The 18,127-nt window shown below is 30.0% G+C and overlaps 1 protein-coding gene across 2 annotated transcripts in view; it reads right to left on the bottom strand.

Moving 5' to 3' along the window:
* LOC145295938 (uncharacterized) overlaps window positions 1–18,127 on the bottom strand; it is a 132,810-nt gene that overhangs the window by 55,511 nt on the left and 59,172 nt on the right. For both annotated transcript variants that reach the window (XM_080141818.1, XM_080141819.1), the window contains exon 3: window positions 5,914–6,135. In XM_080141818.1, the coding sequence (XP_079997944.1) occupies window positions 5,914–6,135 (222 nt within the window). The remainder of the gene's footprint in view (window positions 1–5,913; window positions 6,136–18,127) is intronic.

Raw genomic sequence — 18,127 nt, 5'->3', positions numbered from 1 at the left:
GACTATTCCCTTTTTCTTTCCACTTGAAAGAGTACAAAATACATTGCTTTGATGTTCATCTTTCATGAAACTGCTTTTAAGTGTTAAAATAAGCTAGAGTTCATCAACACGTGTTTTCCTAAAAATTTTCCCCCTAGATATTCTAATCACACAAAGTACATATTAAATGTTCCTGTTTTAGGGATAGAATTATGGTGGAAAAAAAAAAAAAGAAACAAAATATAAATAATTGTTCTTAGTTGTAATTTGCAAATGACAACTCAAATACCTTATCTCTTACTATACTTCGACCTTCAGACTGAGATAAAAGTATATTATCTGCTTTGTCCAGGCAAGATAAATATTTCTCGACTTATGCAATTCTAATTCTCCTTTTAAGGAGCTGCATTTTCTCTACATAAGAACCAATTGTGTATAATTCTGCTATCATCAGGAGACAAATAAATAGACATCTCTTACCAAGTTTCTATCACCTTCACCCTCTCTATATGCATGTTATATTACTCCCTTCGTCTTACTCTAGTTTTGTCATTCTAAATAGTCGAAGGTAATAAAAAATAGGAAAGAATAAAAAGATTAGAATAGTACATTATAAACAAGTGAATATTACCAAACAATACTATTCAGCTATTTGTTTTCTTCAAACTTTTTTTTAAATATTAAACAGTTACTGTCATTGTTAAAAGGTTTTTGTACATATCTATAAAAAGAGTCATCTGAATAAAATTCAATACTTTACAAAAAACAAACAAAAACAAGCAGTTAAAAATTAACCGTTCTTTATTAATATCCTACAAGTTTGATTATGAGAACCTAAGATTGGTATAATGAGCATCTAAGAATAGTGTTAAAGAATCATGGCAATGTTCATTAGCTCCACTGATAGACAGAATTCAGGTAACATTTACATAAATGCTTTTTTTTCTTGTCTAATATTTTAAACATTAGTAACAGACTAAGGTACTTTTATGCTATAATGTTAGTGATTGTTTCAAACACAAGTTTTCATTTCGGAAGAATGACTTTCCACTCTTTTGTATTTTTTTTGGCAATTCCTGCATTGATTTTAGTTTCTTTCATGTGTTTCTTGCCTATAACTAACTTTGATAAATGCCCATTGTTTATTTTTACTTCTGTTTCAAGCTCTGTAAACATGACTATATTTTGAATTATTTTTCTTTAGGTCTCATACATGGATAATATAAAAATATTAGAAATCGTACACAGGCCTTTAATATTGTAACCTACTTAAGGCGTTCTTTTAAAAAGATAAGCGAATAAAAAAAAAAAAAGAATCATGTGGAACTTAGGTGGAGGTAATCAATTTGCTTAATAATAAGTGAATTATCTGCACCTTTTTTACCACATTTCACTGCCATCCGACAGACAATATTCATATTGCATTATAATATACTGTCTGGGAATGCAATGTCTGTATTCATAAAATTGAGACGACTTCATGTACATCTATTTTCTACTTCTATAGGAATTAAACATTTTTATTATTAGTATTCATCATATTCAGCTGCATGTATTGGACAACTTTAAGAAACTGACTTAAAAGTTTTGACTTACCCCTATGAACTAAACCCGCAACCTCAAATGTTGTAGAACATACTAACCCAATAGATCTAATCCTCCATTCTTTCCATGTGGCCATACAACTTAAGTCTTCTCTTCTACATACATCTCCCTATACTGTCTGAATTTAATCTTCCTCCAAGGTCATCAGAACTAAGCCTGTCTATAAGACTCAGATTTCAAACTTACTGTATCATTTTTCAATGTATAAAAAAAAAAAAACATACTGTATACACACACACACACACACACACACACACACACACACACACACACACACACACACACACACACACACACACATGTAATGAACAAACTTTTTACATTTTTTAATTGAAAGACTTTTGGAAATAAAATAGATGTGAATTTTCAAAAACATCTGTACATTTCTTTTTGAAGTGACAAATTACTTTGAAAAAGTTGTGTTTGCTAACATTTTTTTTAGACACTTTGTACAAGAACTAGCAATTTGTTGGTGCTATTATAGCATTTAACTGCAGTGGTTCAATGAAGCAGCTAAGGACAGACAATAAGTGAAAACAATTCTAAAGTTAATCACTGATAATGCAAGTTGTAAAGCAAGACCTTGTTAGGCACCCAAGAAATTTGATTCCCTGGAGTAAATTTCTTAAACAGGCTGCTAGCTCACGAAATACCTATCCTACACAGGTATTGGTTTCCATGAAAAAAAATACATTCTGTGCACACTAGATAACATAAACAAAGTAGGTCTTCAGGAGAACATATTTTGGTAAATTCACAAATAGACACTTGGCTTCTTGCCATTACTTGAATGATATGTTCATTTTAAATGTTAGCAGATTTAATTTGGATGAATTCTTAGGATAAAGTTGACTAAATTTACTAGATGTAAATAAATTGGAAGAATTTAGCATAGCAGCCAACATCATATCAAAGACTCATAGTGGTATTGTAAAGATAAATGGACCAACTCTCATGAGATGAAAGTATTATTTATAAAAACTAACACCCTGTAAAAAAAAAAAAGAAAAAAAAAGTTCTTTAAGGTAGACATGTAAACAAAAGGCTAAAATATTAACAAGGAATTTATTACAACCCACACAATTCTGTTTTACCCATCATCAAAACTAATTACTTTTTAATTCATCATTTTTGGCAAAACCATTCATTTCAGTATCTTAGGAGTTAAACACTGAGTGAGCATTAAGACATAATTAATAAACTGGAAAAATAATTTTAACATCAAGTAGTATATATATATATATATATATATATATTTAAATTCAATATTATTTCATGCGGTTAATGGTAGCCGAATTCATACGATCTTCGCTAATCGAGCCAGAGATGTCTCGTGTTGCACTAAAGATTCCCGAAAGGATGAAACACTAGTGTCTGTAGGCATTTAATTATTATAGTAAAAAAAATAATTATATATATATATCTTTATTTATTAGTGTGGTACTATTAGACAAACCAAGTAACAAGTTTTTAGATATAAGCTCTTTATATTAGTTGCAACTGCGTGACTAGGTCATGTTAAGTGTGAAAAACTTGAAAGGAATTTGAATGTGTGAAAAGGTTTTAATGATGTAATTTGAAAAGGGGAGCAACAAAAAATTGAAAAACAAACAGCCAGGTTCTAGATAAAGGCTGAACATTTCATGTAAATTGAGGATTGTTTCATAAACAGAAGATGAAATGAGCATGTATTATACAAAATCTTTCCATATTGTTCTGTGACATGAGGTTCATGCTTCAAATAATTGGATATTGTATAGTTTGTTATTTTTGCAATTACAACAGTTCCTTTCTGTCTATTAATGAAATTAAAAATTGTGCACAAGTAACTTAAATGACGATCTCTAGTTTTTTTTTTTTCTACAAGATACAAGCCATTTTGTGATATGTGGAGTTAGCTGGTGGAAATATTACACTAAATTATGGAATAATTGAAAGAAATAGAGGGGGGGGTCATTGAGGAGGACGGTGGGGGGGTATGGCAACAAAATATAAAATATTTTTAGCACTAACAATTTAAAAGGTCATGTGTTTCATATTAGAGTGACAGTCAACAAGAAAACTTGTTTTGATTATAAATAACTAGGGAAAAGGTGACATGAAATTGTAAAAGAGATTGTATTCAGAGACTAAGATGAATTCTGTTTATACTTCAAAAGGTTAAAATCCATGAAAAAAACATTTGATTTAAACAATTGCTTGGAAATGCCTTAAGTGTAATAATAAAATTGTGTTTGCAAGTTAGAAAGGTCACCAGGAAGCATCTGCTGATGTTGAAGTGTCAAACCAGAGAAACTCCTTTTATTTTAATGGAATTGCCAAGAGATGATTTTCATAATTGATTTGAAAGGTCACAAATACATACCTTCCATTTGATAAACACATGTCAATAAATACCAAGGTATGCTCATTTTGAAATAGGCTCTAGCATCATACTGCGGCTAGATTTTAAAGACATATCTTTTATGAAATAACAAAGGCCTTTATTGGCTGACTTATAAGAAGCACAAAATGCAGCACAAATAGAAATTGTTTAAAGAACTGACACTTAGACAACTCGCCAGAAAACCAGTCAGCTCAGAAGACAAGTGAACAAACATTTCACTGCACAACTCCACTTGGGATGCTGCTATAAATATTGCCCATAATTCATCTATATTAGCAGCAGTGTGCCTTGTTTCAGATGAATTGAAAAAAAACTTAAGAAAATGCTTTCCCCTGAAAATTGAATATGTTCAATAATCAATATAGTAAAACATGTAGAAATAAATTGCAGCATATTTAATGTGATAAATCTCTCATTATTGAGGAGTTTGTGGCTCAGTGCCAAGTATCAGTCACTGGGGTCCAGATTCACTAGTTTCAGCCACATTGATGAGTTGTAGAGACAATTTCATTTATTACAACTATATTAACCAGTTGCTCTCATTGAAATCTATTTTGTAAATACTGCATATATAGTAACAAGCAAAGACCCAAACATAGATATGTTTGTCATATTTTTTTTGCATATTTTTTTAACAGCTTATAAATTAATGTGCCGTGTTATTTGGTTATACTTTGATTTTCACATGTTGCTATACATGTATGGAATAGTGTTTGATATTAAGACTAATTAAAATTATTTAATAAAGAAAAAGTATAAATTACCAAAATCATGGTCATTAGTTTTCAAAGGAGGTGCATAATTTAATTTGCATATCTATCTTTTTAAGAGGTTTGGTTATTTACGCCACTATAAAAAAAAAAAAAAAAAATGAACCACCAAAATATGCCCCAACTTCTAAATAAGGCTGTATGTGTGCGTGTGCACACAATATAGATACCTCAATAATCATAATTTCCTTTTTCTTTACAAATTACTTTTCTCTCCTGCCTCCCATAACAAGTTTTAGAAATAGATTTCAATGCTATTTTAGATAAATACCCTTCGCTTTTTAATTTCATGTTCCTAGACTCTTATAAAAAAAAAAAGAAAAAAAAAAAAGTTTCACATTTTTTGTAAAGATTTTAATTTTCATAAAGTTCCTTTAAATTTATTTTTCTATCATTAATAAAGCCATTGTTTCAATTTAGCCAGTAATATTTTTATTCAACCAATCAGCGTTCTGCTTTTTCGTTTATTCATTTCATCATATAACAAGTTTTAATTTCCATGCTTATACAAAAATTAAATCTTGTGACTTTGAATAATAAAAAAAAATAAGATAAATAACTTATGCTTTTTTATTCTTAATAAAATGTAACTATGTTGATACAAATTTTTTCAACATTGGAATACATCAAGCAATTTTTTGTTTTCCTCCAAATTATGAAAATGTGAAATGAAAATTATTTCTGTGAAGAAGGCTATAGCTGGTTTAATAGCAGCACAAAGAATAGGTAGTTTTTACTAGTGTGTAAACATACATCTCAGACTAAATAGAAGCTTGTATTATTGCATACTAACTGTATCTAGAAATGATATACGGGAGTTTTTAAAATTTTTATTTTGTTTTATTTTCAGGAATTTTAAAAGTTAATTTTATTTGGTTGTGGTATAAATTGATTGCATGTAAATAATTCCCAAGACTATTTCATTTTAATACATGCAATTTTTTTTTTTTTTTTTAAAGAATTTAAAAAAGCAGAACTGATCTATTCAACAATTTAAATGCCCAATTACTTTCAAATTTCAAACCATCGCAAAGTAATTCAATCATTAAAATGCTCTTTGTCATTTTTTTAAATATGTTTTATTCTATTGCATTTAAATAATCAATTTATAGCGAACAACAATGTTCATGTCACGTAGAGGTGACAGTTGTCTATTTTGTTATGATTACTTACCCGTATCTTCACAACGCATGAGGAAGAATTTTTCCATTGCACCATAAGTGAGAAGAAGTGCATGGATTTCTTTCTCTTGACAACCAGGAGGGAGATTAGTTAAAGAAAGCATCTTGTCGCTTGGGTGGAGAGCCACCGTCACGTCTGTCTCCAACAGTTGCTGGCCTGTAAGTTGGTCCACAATCTCTTCGGCATCTTCTCCTTTCATCAAAGTGACAACAGCTGAAATAAGAGAATTAGAAGACAAATTTTAACGAAAAATCTGTTTGGCCAGTGGTGAAAGACAAAATGCACAGAAGAGAAAGGTGTTAAAATAGCAATACCAGACACCATAACGTTTAGCACTGGATAAGGCACATGTTGCTACTTAATTTGACACTCGCAGTATTTAAATCAGTAATAAGTACATTTCTTCTACATCCATCAAAACAAAACAATTGGATTCACAATAAAATGGTATTTTAATATTTTTGTTGTGATTTGTATACTTGAAGAAATCCCTATTTAAATCCGACTATTAACAAGGAAACACGCCAGCATAGCATGCCTGCTCATGGTAGATGACTTTTTGCAAATAAGCTGTCGGGGTGTGTTCATATAAATACTCGAAGCAGAAGTTGTACACATCGACAACGTTTCTAATTGTTTTAGCTAATTAGCGAAAAGAATTGTCTTTGTTATGGAATTTGAACACAACACGTACGTCTTTCCAGTAAAAAGTTAGAATATCTCAAGTTGACGTTTTGTAGTACAAAGATGAGTAAAGATAGAAACTGTTCAAATGCTATTTAATAGCAGAATAGTCATTTCTTTTGTCCTAAAATTTGAAAAGAATTGGATAAAAACTTTCTTTGCACGAATAGATAATAGTGACAACCGCATATAAACATGAGAATTTTTGTGTGCCATGACATACCCCAAAAATCTGTAAAAAAATCATTTGTCAAATAACTTACGAAAGTATTCATTTTTTTTTTTTTTTTGTTTTTGTTACTATTTAGAAAACATAAGTTTTTAATTATGGACAGGAAAAGAATATTCTTTTGAAAAAGAATAAGACACTTAACACTTTTTTTTTGGTTCTTGGTTTTCGAGTCGCAAATAAAACAAAGTTAATGCTTTGTAATAGAAAGATAAGTAAAGATATAAACGGTGTTCAAATGCTATTTAACAGTGAATATATTAATTTCTTTTGTCCTAAAATTTGAAAAGAATTGGATAAAAACTTTATGCACGATTAGATAAAAGCAGTAACAAACGCATATAAACATGAGAATTTTTGTGCCAAGATGTGCACAAAAAAATCTGTTAAATCGTTCGTCAACTAACTTATGAAAATAAAGTATTCATTTTATTGTGTTATTTAGAAAACAATTTTTTAAGGTACTACTACAGTTTATCGCTGAAAATGGAGACACGATTTTTTTTTTGTACATGTCGTTAGAATTAAAAGGAAAAATCAGTATCTTAAATTATGACTGAAGCATGAAATAACAAAAAAAAATATTAAACTAGATAATGATTACTTCTGGAAAAAACTAATTACTACATCCCAGTGTAGTATAAACACCGCCAACCTTTCTATGTTAAGAACAACTTTCGAGGTTGGGAGAGGGGGTATTTATTCCGAAAGCCATTCTTAACATGAGGTTGGAGGTATTTATACTATGCTGGGGCACGTAATAATTTTTTTTTTTGGGGGGGGGGGTTATTTATTTAATGTTTTGGTCATAGTTTAAAATACTGATTGCTCCCTCTTATTTTGACGACAGGTGCCCAGAAAAAAAAAAAAAAAAAAAGGCATATCCATTTTCGGCGAAAAACTAGTACCATTTTTAATTATGAACAGGAAAAGAATATTTTTTTTTTAAAAAAGAATAACTGACAATGAATACTTTTTTTTTTTGCTGTTCTTTGTTTTCAAATCGCAAATAAAATGTCTCAAAGTTAACGCTTTGTAATACAAAGATAAGTAAAGATGGAAACTGTTCAAACGCTATTTAATATAATTATTTCTTTTGTCCTAAAATTTGAAAAGAATTGGATAAAAACTTTTTATGCACGATTAGATAAAAGTAGTGACAAATGCATGTAAACATGAAAACTTTTTTGTGCCAGGACGTGCACAAAAAAATCTGTTAAATCATTTGTCAACTAACTTATGAAAATAAAGTATTCATTTTTTTGTTATTAGAAAACAAATTTTTAATTATGGAAAGGAACAGAATATTTTAAAAAATAAATTCTTTAAAAAAGAATGACCGACAATGACCACACTTAAAGGAGTTAAAACGCATAAACCACTTATCAAGTTAAGTAAAATAACTTTTATTGGGTTGTTTTACAATCCACAGAAATACGAAAAAGTGGTCAAAAAACAAATATATAACAAATAAATGTTACCAAAAGGCAAGTTACTCTTCTACCTACCTCAAATTTTTGGTGTTGTAAATGTTTATTCTATTAAAAAACAAGTAGTGCAGTACATGAGAACAAGAAAAAAATGGCCACAATGTCACTTGAAGTCTCAACAATGACTTAACAAATTATACAAAATAGTGGTAGGAACTCACTCGATAATTGTCACAGTAACTTGAAGCCGTTAAAACGAAATTTAATTATACTAATTAGTTTAATGTAATTGAAAATAATTGTAATCTGTACAAAATTTCCTTTAATTTAACATGCAACAAACCATATTTTGTTGATATCTGAATTGTATCATGGTGGCCATCTCGGATTTTTCATGATGTTATAATGGCAAATGATAATGTCCCTCAGAATACTTCCTATGATGATATAACCGTACTATTTTTCTTAGCTGTTTCTATATAAAGCTGTTAAAATAAAACTGGAATATGCTAATTAGTATGCTAATTAGTCCATAAGTTACCAAGTAAGATGGTCGTAAATAACGCCAACTGAACCTTTGTGGTATTTTAGTCAAAATTTCATCATATCTTAAGATCTGAAGATACAACTTTTTAAAGATAGGTTAGTCTGTAAATTGTGCAAATTTCCTACCATTTTCTTATATGCATTTGACTTAAAGGCAAAATGTCCAGTGAACCACACATTTTTTTTATACTTTGAATGGTCATAACTCCAGTTCTAATGGGCCGATTTTAAAAAACTAAAAGATATTTCTTTATTTTTTATGTTCTTTTCAATCATGCTTGATTTGAGTTTATTCAATCTAAAGAAAAAAAAATGCTGTGGTATTGCTAGTTAAAGTAATAAGAGACAGAATAAACAAAGGAATTTCTTAAAATACAATCTAAATATATCTATAACCAATATGGAATGGCTTCTCAAAGCAAGGTATTAAAAAAAAAAAAAGGCATCCTTCTTTTAATAAAATAAAGAAAAAAGTTAACTGACTGCAGTTTTATTTGATTTCAGCATTGTTTTTTTAAATAACTACCCGTTTGATTGAAAAGGAAAATCTAATCGGATCTCTGGTGATCCTAAAGAGTGAATATTACAGAATTTTTATTAAGTCATAAGTTGAGTGTTGCTTTCAGTATGGAACCATAAATGTTTTTCTACATGTTTTTTGTAGCCCATTTCATAGAATCTTTGTCTTTTTCTAAATCAATGCCAATGCTTATATTAATATTTCTAGAAGCAACATGGTTAAATGCAGCATCACTTAAAACAGTGGCTAATATTGATATGAGAATTAGTGCTGTAAACTTAGTTTTCATAATTTTTCTGAAGTTATGAGAATTTGCCATGGGTGATGGTCTATATAAGTGCTAAAAATTATAAAAGACTATTTTTCAAGCAGCAAGTTTATTTCTTATAAAACAGTATTGCCAATAACAGAACACTGTCCCGAAGTGTTTCAATTGAATTAAAAATGTAAATAAAATATGAAAACCAATAAATATTCTCCATCTTTAAGAATTGGCCATTTTTACAAATTAACATCTTTATAACATAAAATGCCTGACCCAATTTCATACAAGAAAATAAGCAGCAGAAAAAAAATGGCCGTAAAATGTCATCCAGTTATCCACTAATATAGAGAAAGGTATTAAAAAAAAAACAAAAAATAATAAGTACAACAAAAAGGTTCAATCTTAAATATATATATAAACAAAACTAAAATCCAACAAAATAGAGGAATTTAAGGACTAAAACAGTTCTATTAAATTTATAAAACCATATAAGTGATTAAGATTACACATAGTATTTTTTAACTACAAAACGAAGTTTTTAAAATTTCATAAAAGTCCATGATTGCAGGCATTTTAACTTGAAATATGTTTTTAATGCTTTAAAATTTTAATTGGTTAATCATTGTTTGCATGTAAATTCTAATACCTTATAATGTGAAAACTATATCACAGTAGTATACGGATTGGTTAAAGGTCCATAGGGAATGGATGTTAGTGTGTATGCATGTACAAAACTGAACACCTACATGTTTTCATGAGTGGGCAATATGTAGAAGAGGTATATATGTATACACAATGGATAGGTGGAAAGTTTGTACCCAAACAAGAACAATGCAAACAGTTTATTGTTCCGATATGGTATGCCATTACATTGCAATCTCGATGATTTGGGATCCATGTTTCAATCTATCCATATTCATGGAATGAATTTTCAACCTTTAACATTATGTAAAAAAAATGAATAAATAAAACTGGTATGCGAGTAAGTAGAAAGATTCACAATATACATGTTTTTAAATGCACCTGAATGATCGATTTGGTAATGTACCCAAATAGCATACATATGTATGAATTAAAATGTCTAAATTTGTTTTCTTCCATGTTTTATATTTTTTATACGTTTTTAAAAATATATACACATAAGAAATAAAAAATGAGAATTAAAAGTTAAACTTTATATCATCAGATCAATAAGGAAAAAGAGAAAGAACTTTAGTTCATGCATGTGTGTGTGTGTGTGCGCGCTCGAGTATGCGCGCATACCCACACATATTTCTTATTCACTAATTGCAAGACGTTTCCTCACCTGCAGCCAGAAACCCACCCTACCACCTTCCTTAAAATCTGTTTTGATTTGATAGTTTTCATGACGTTTTCTATCCTTATTGCAATTTACACTAATCAATTTTTACTTCTCCCTCTTTCTTTAACCCATTTAAACTAAATCTTAGCCTTATTTTTCTCCTTTATCGTTTTTCCATCTGTTTTTTTTTCTCTGTTAAATTTATTTCTCTCTACCCACATTCAATGTATTTTAAACACTAATATTTTTTTATTCTATCCTGATGCTTTTTTTCTTGCTTATAAACTTTTTCTGCCCAGAGATGAGAATGCCGGATTTCTTTTTATATATATATATATATATATATATATAAAGAAATCCGGCATTCTCATCTCTGATATATATATAAAAATAAACCCTCTTTACCCGCTTTATTAATTTCATATTTCAGTTCGTTGCAAGTTGAATATATTAACACCAAATGACTCATCATTAAAATCAACAAAACCATGTTAAGTCCTGTTGCTGAATCTTGCATATTCCTATTTTTCTGTTTCTATATTCTTTTTATATGCTTATGCAAACTAATATGGACATGCGTGCATATTCAAGTTTAACACATGAATTGCTAACATGCAGAATTCTACTAAGAATAATTTAACTCCGAACTTTTACCTTGGATTCTTACCCTCGACTCATTACACATAGGATTATTATTTAACTTGTCAGATGCTATTTCAGACTTGAGTTGTATTGGAACCACAGATAGACATAAAAACTAAGAAATCCCCAAAATTTGAGCATGTAACTCCAAATTCCTTCATATAGGGTTTTTTTATTTTTTATTTTTTTTTTTTTTAATTCAAATCCAAAAAATGGTATCATATTTGCTCAGAAATGAAGTCTTATTTTATCAAATTCTGAAATTTTTCATGTGTGCTCCAATATGGGTGGGAAAAAATTGATGTACATATTTTTTTTCTTCTGGACATTCATGCAGGCACTATGGATCAAAAATATAAAAAATTCTTTTGTTCACTCACCCTATTCAAAGTTACGTATTTTCTGAGGGTTCAGAAATACCCTATTGCAGGAAGCAACTAGTTTAGGTACAATTAATGAAGTTGGGGAAACCATTTAAATTCATATTGAAATAAGATTTGGAAAGTAAAAATTAATATAAAAGGTAAAGCATTCTTACAGTGATCAGATATCTATATATATAAAAGCGAAAATGTGTTTGTATGTATGTGTGCGTGTTTATGTCTCGCAAAAACTTTCGACACAGGTCACAGATTTTTGCCAGATAGGTGTTATTTTAAAGTTCCAACCATCACCCGACAAATACCGAAAAATTGGCCAAAACATTAATTCCTTCACCCTAAAATCATCAGTTTTCTACAGGGAGGGATCAGCAAAAACCGTCCTCTCATGACATGTTCGCTTCTACGCATGTGCAAATGACGTCGGAACAGGATTTAGTTTAAATATTAAAAAAAAAACAAAAAAAAAAACATCCAATTTTGTCAACGTTGTCTTAGCTCAGTTGCTTAGAGGGCAGCTTCATTATCTAAAGGTTTTAGGTTCGAATCGTGGTGTGAGGTGTCCTTTTTTTCTTTTCGATTTTTTAAATTTTCATATTGAAACAGGGTTATTTAAGCCATTTTTCACTTTTTTTTTTTTTTAAAGTTTTAACGTTCGTTTTTCTGTTTTCTTTTTCCATCACATTCACGTTTTCTTTTTCCGATTTTTACATTTAACATCATTCGTTTGCCTTATGTTATTTTTTTTTTGTTTTTTGATTTTTTTAAGTTTTAACATTTTACATAAAATATTTAATAATTTAATATTTAAAAATATTTACTTCGCTTATTATGTTTTGATTACCCCCAGTACACACACCTCCAAACACCCAGGCAAAAAATGACTGAGCAAGGCATCAAAATATAATAGCCCAACTAGTGTGTATGAAATTTTCCTGGTTCGATAGACATTTTTACTAGAAATGTTAATGTACCTGCCATATCACATATGCAACAAGTTGTTTCTTCAATGTCTAGATTAGTGTTGGGACAATTATTCAGAATGGGGGGGGGGAAATAAGCATTTTTTTATTTTTTTTTTTAAAGTAATACACATATTTATGTTATTTCTATTACTTATATTATGGCTGCTACCATATTGGTTGGTTGGTTGTTTTTGTTTTACGGCATATCAATTCTTTTCAATGCCGAATCTGGTGATTTTGAAGAAATTTTTTTTAATAGAATATTTGTTTTTTGCAAGTCAGTTTCTATTTAACCCATAGTTGGGACCCTAACAGGTACTACCACTTCGGGTCAGAGTGGACCTGGGAGCAATGCCAATTAAAGGGTGGCTCCACACTCCCCAGAGCCCGCAAGCTGGGGCCTCACCATCGGATATAGTTTAAGGTCATATCCAGGACCGCTACTGTATAGGAGTAAGACGTTTCACATCTTTCTTTGTCTCTGCCGAGATTGTTATGATGAATAACCATACTGGACCAAGAGATGCCAAGATTAACTAATACACTTTGATTTGTCCGTTTTAAAGCACAACCTTAAAATCCATGTTTCTTGGCCTATCCAACTTTGCCTGACCACTATACACTGATCAACTATGCTTTTTACTTTTTGCACATGCTTAAAAAGAAAAAAGGGGGGGGGGTGCGTTATGGTCTACTTCAAATCTGTACAAGTTCTTAAAGTAGACTAAGTTATGTGCGTGGCTTTCAAACCACTTACAGGGCACAAAATATCAGCACACAAACTACTATGATTATGCCAACAACAGTTTGAACTGATTTGTTTACATATGTGCCTCCAATTAATGTGTAAAGCGTTACTAACTTCACACACATTGATCTTATTTGTATAATTATTCAAAAAAAAAAAAAATAACAAAAACAATTAGTATGTGTAGGCTGAAAAGACTACAAATTGTAGATTTTATAGCATAAAGTATTTTTATACTTTATTTTATAAATAGAACTAGGAGGAAATAAAATGTAAAATACAGCACATACAAATATTACATAAGGATAAAACAAGAGGAAAAACATTTACAAGTCATAACATTTGTAAAACAAGTAGCCTTCCACCACAATATTGACTGAAGAAAGTATACATTTGGTATCTTTAGCTCAGCGGGCTGAGCTGCCGTGAAACTGAAAGTATTGATAGAATTTGTAAAAAATATAAACATACACATCAGGGATACGAGTAGCTAACAGGATGAGAGAGAGAAAAAGAGTATGAATTAAATAAGGTATAAAAAATACCTGAAATTATGAAATAAAATCTAGAAATGTTTTTTAGTCTTCATAGCCTGCACATATTGAACCAGTTCTGTTTATTTTTTTAAAAAAATTATACAAATATAAACATGGTGTATGAAGTTAATAAAGCTTTACATAATTGGAGGCACATATGTAACCAAATCGGTTCAAACTGTTGTTGGCATCATGATAGTTTGTGTTGATACTTGGTGTTTGACTTTACTGAGAGGGAGAAAAGAGCGTGTGCGAGCGAATGAGCAAGAGAGAAAGGGTATGAAGTGTAAACCATATGAAAGATGTACAATTTTAACCTGTAAAAGCAGGACTAAAGTAAGCAGCAATGTTTATGGCATATCAACCATCTACAAGTTATTTAACACTGAATAAAGTTATCAATTATATAATTCTATTTTTATATTCTTAGACTAGATTGCACTACACTTGAAAACATTACTCTTCGAAGGAAATTTTACAGAAGGTAGCATTATTCATAAACAGGAGAATGGAGCACCCCACCAGCGAAATTACTCTTTGGCATTTTTTCTCAACAGGACTGATCCTCAGACATTACCGTCTAGTATCTATTTGTGAATAAAATAGAAAAATAAAGTTTTACCATTTTAAAGAATTAGATTGAATAATACAGTTGGGAATGAACTTATAGATATTAAAGCATGATATAACAAGCCGATTCATCATATCAGGTCTTGCCGATACCCTGTCTAGTTGAAGTAAAGCCAGATAGAATAGTTCAGCCACTAGAATCCCGTCTTAAGGTATTATGGGTTGGCAGTTACAGCGTACAGGTAGCCAATTTTTTTTGAAGAGGGTAGAGCATTTACAACGTTTTTAAAAGATTATCTTGATCAGAATGGTGTTAAATACAATATTGGCCAACCTAAAAGACACCAATAAATGAATCCGTCAACCAATTTCCAACACCTTATTTATCTGAAAGAACAGGAAAAATTTCTTCTAATTTACTGCATCATCATAGCAGTTACATGTCTAGCAGTTTGCGGTGTTACTATTTAATACAAGAATAACATGTTTTTCTTTTAGCTATTGTTTTTTTTTCTTTTAGCTATTGTTTTTAACTGTTACCCCTGCTCCCCCTATAAAGTTAACATGCTTTATAAAAGGAGAGGGGGGGGGACAGCTAAAAGAAAATGTTCTTATTTTGCATATTTAGTGATAAAAATAAAATTTCAAACTTAACCTCTTCCCCTTTTGTAAAACCAGGAAATTTTTCTTCATTTGCCTAATTATTTTTTTTATATATTTAATTAGCTGGTGTTGCTTGAGAAAGTATATTAACTAAGGAAATTCTGTGTCCCAATGTTAATTAGTGAATCATGTTAGAAATTTAATTACCAATCTGGACATAAAGTTGGTATTAGCATTTATTTTCCTTGCTTAAAAAAAATGGGGGGGGGGGGTCATCAAACTCAATTTCACCAAAATAAAAATATTAAATAAATTTTAGCTTTCTCGTTCAGCACATAAGGCAGATCAGCCAATGTAACGGTAAAACAGCTACCCCCCCCAAAGACAAAGTAGTGAGCACAAAAAAAAAAAAAAAAAAAAAAAATGCTATATAGAAATGGGATATATACTTTTAACATGAAATTTTTTTTTTTTTTTTTATAGTAATGTCAGAAAGGAAAAAGTACATAAAAGGGAGCGATCTAGATCTTGCATGCAGTATATAAAAAATGAGAACATATGAAATAACTGGCGATTTAGCCCAAAATAACCCCATTAAGAACAGTTCCCTGGTGATTATGGGAACAGTAAGACTAGATATTAGCATAAGAGTAAAAATGGCTGCTAAAGGGGGGGGGGCAAACATTTTAATTTTGAATCCGTTAAAATTCTTGGTCAGCAAATACACATTATGGATGATGACAGATTGGTGTTTATGGTATCTAATTATATTCAACAACTGGTACTAGATGAGTCTAAATTACTGAGTATTAAGTATCCAGCAGCTTGCAGCAATCGAGTTATTATCCGAAAAATGTTTTGAGTCCCAACACACACACACACACACAAACATCTGTGTGGGGAGGGTACCATATTTAATTCCCCCCTCCCAACATACTATTTAGTTCAATGTAAAAAAACAGATGTGTATTGGCTGGCTTTTCTCCCCATACTTCTTGCAAACAGATGCTGTTAATAGGAAAGACTGGCAACTTTTTTTTTTTTTTTTTTTTTTTAATCTAAATCAAGAGTTTTGTATTCAAGATCAATTTCATATTCTACACACACCTCTCTTAATAGTAGGGGATTTAAGATACTCCAAACAAGTGGATGCATGTTTAAGGTGTTTGCTTTTTCACAGGTGTTAATTGATTGAAAAAAGAGCTATTTTATTTCTGTTCAGCTGTTATTTGTGTCCAACTTTCTAATCAATATCATAATCTTCCACTATTTTGGCATATTGAATACAAGTAAAAAGGAAAAATATTCATGATTTTAGTTACAAAAATCATTTTTTTTTTTTTTTTTTAGTTAAAGATATTAAAATATATCTCTGTAGTGATAAAACTATCAAGCAAGATCTTGTTTGGAGATTTCTCTTAATTTGTAACTTCGATAAATATAAAAAATTTTTCTATTAATTGAAATGAAAAGGAAAAACTAAAATAAATTTAGAAAAAAATCCTTTCCACCAGAGTAATGGTAATGTTTATAAATATGACCACATTAGTATTTATATATTTTTAATGAGGCTAAGCATATGCATTAATTTAACCTAAACTTAAATTCTGTATTTACGCTCTTTTGAAAAATGCTGTTACATTTTCAAACTTGCATTCCTTATAAAATTTATTGAATAAATTCTGAAAATTACATTAAAATTAGATGTTTTATAAATTTATATATATATATATATATATATATATATATATATATATATATATATATATAAAGAAATAAAATACACATTGGGTCATTTATGAAGAACAGTTTCCTACATCTTGGCATTTGTAATGCTAATTAAGCTGTAAATATTTTAAGAGAGAAATGATACGATAGATGTGAATAGACAGGCTTAGATCTGGAGATCTCAGTACAGGAATCTTCGATGACATATCTATGTTGAAAGAATGGATGAGTGTTTGGGTTGATAAATGTAAAACAGTTAAGGTAGCAGGACCAATTCACAGAGTAAAGCCAAGGAAAACATGGGTGGGGGTGATGATAAAAATGGAGTTGGAGTTTGGAAGAAAATTTCTTGAAGTTGTCCAATGCATGCCATTATGTAAAATGGACATGAAACTGTATATGATGTCGATATTTCCCCAAATAAATCATTTATACCTTGATACAATCCCACCCGAGAGGAGATTATTTGTTTTGGACATACAATATGAACAGGAATATAAAAGATGTGCGACAGTTTCAATCTTTGGTTTGTCTTTGTAAGATATTAATGGCGAGAACTTTTTACCACGACTGAAAAAAAAAAAAAAAACAAAAAAAAAAAAACCTTGTTTTCTTTCATGTGCCTAGTGTTAGGTGGAATTACCATGAACATAGCTTCTTAGCAATGATTTCCCGCCTGTAGAACATGTTACTGCAAGACTGTTTTCCTGCAGAGTATAACAGTTGTCATAAATTATCCCATAAATAAATTTCATTCCATTAATCATTTTTAATATTCAGACAATCATTCCAGCTCATTAACCCTGATCCTAAAGTGGCTTTTAACTTTTGTTAAGTGGTGAGCAATGAGTAAATAAAAATAAAATATGGATTGCTCAATTGGACTCAGTGGGTATTAGTGTTTGGATATATTCAGGAGTGAATTTACTATTTTACAGTAATTCACCATGAAAAGAAACTAATTTTTCTAACAGTAGATACCCCAAATGCAAATTTTATTTTTCATTATATATATAAAAAAAAAAAAAAAAAAAAAAAAGTGGATACATAGATTGC

This window comes from Euprymna scolopes, chromosome 16 (genome assembly GCF_053919585.1).
Source record: "Euprymna scolopes isolate OS-2025 chromosome 16, ASM5391958v1, whole genome shotgun sequence".
NCBI classification, from domain to species: Eukaryota; Metazoa; Mollusca; class Cephalopoda; order Sepiida; family Sepiolidae; genus Euprymna; species Euprymna scolopes.
This window is presented reverse-complemented; position numbering and strand designations above follow the sequence as displayed.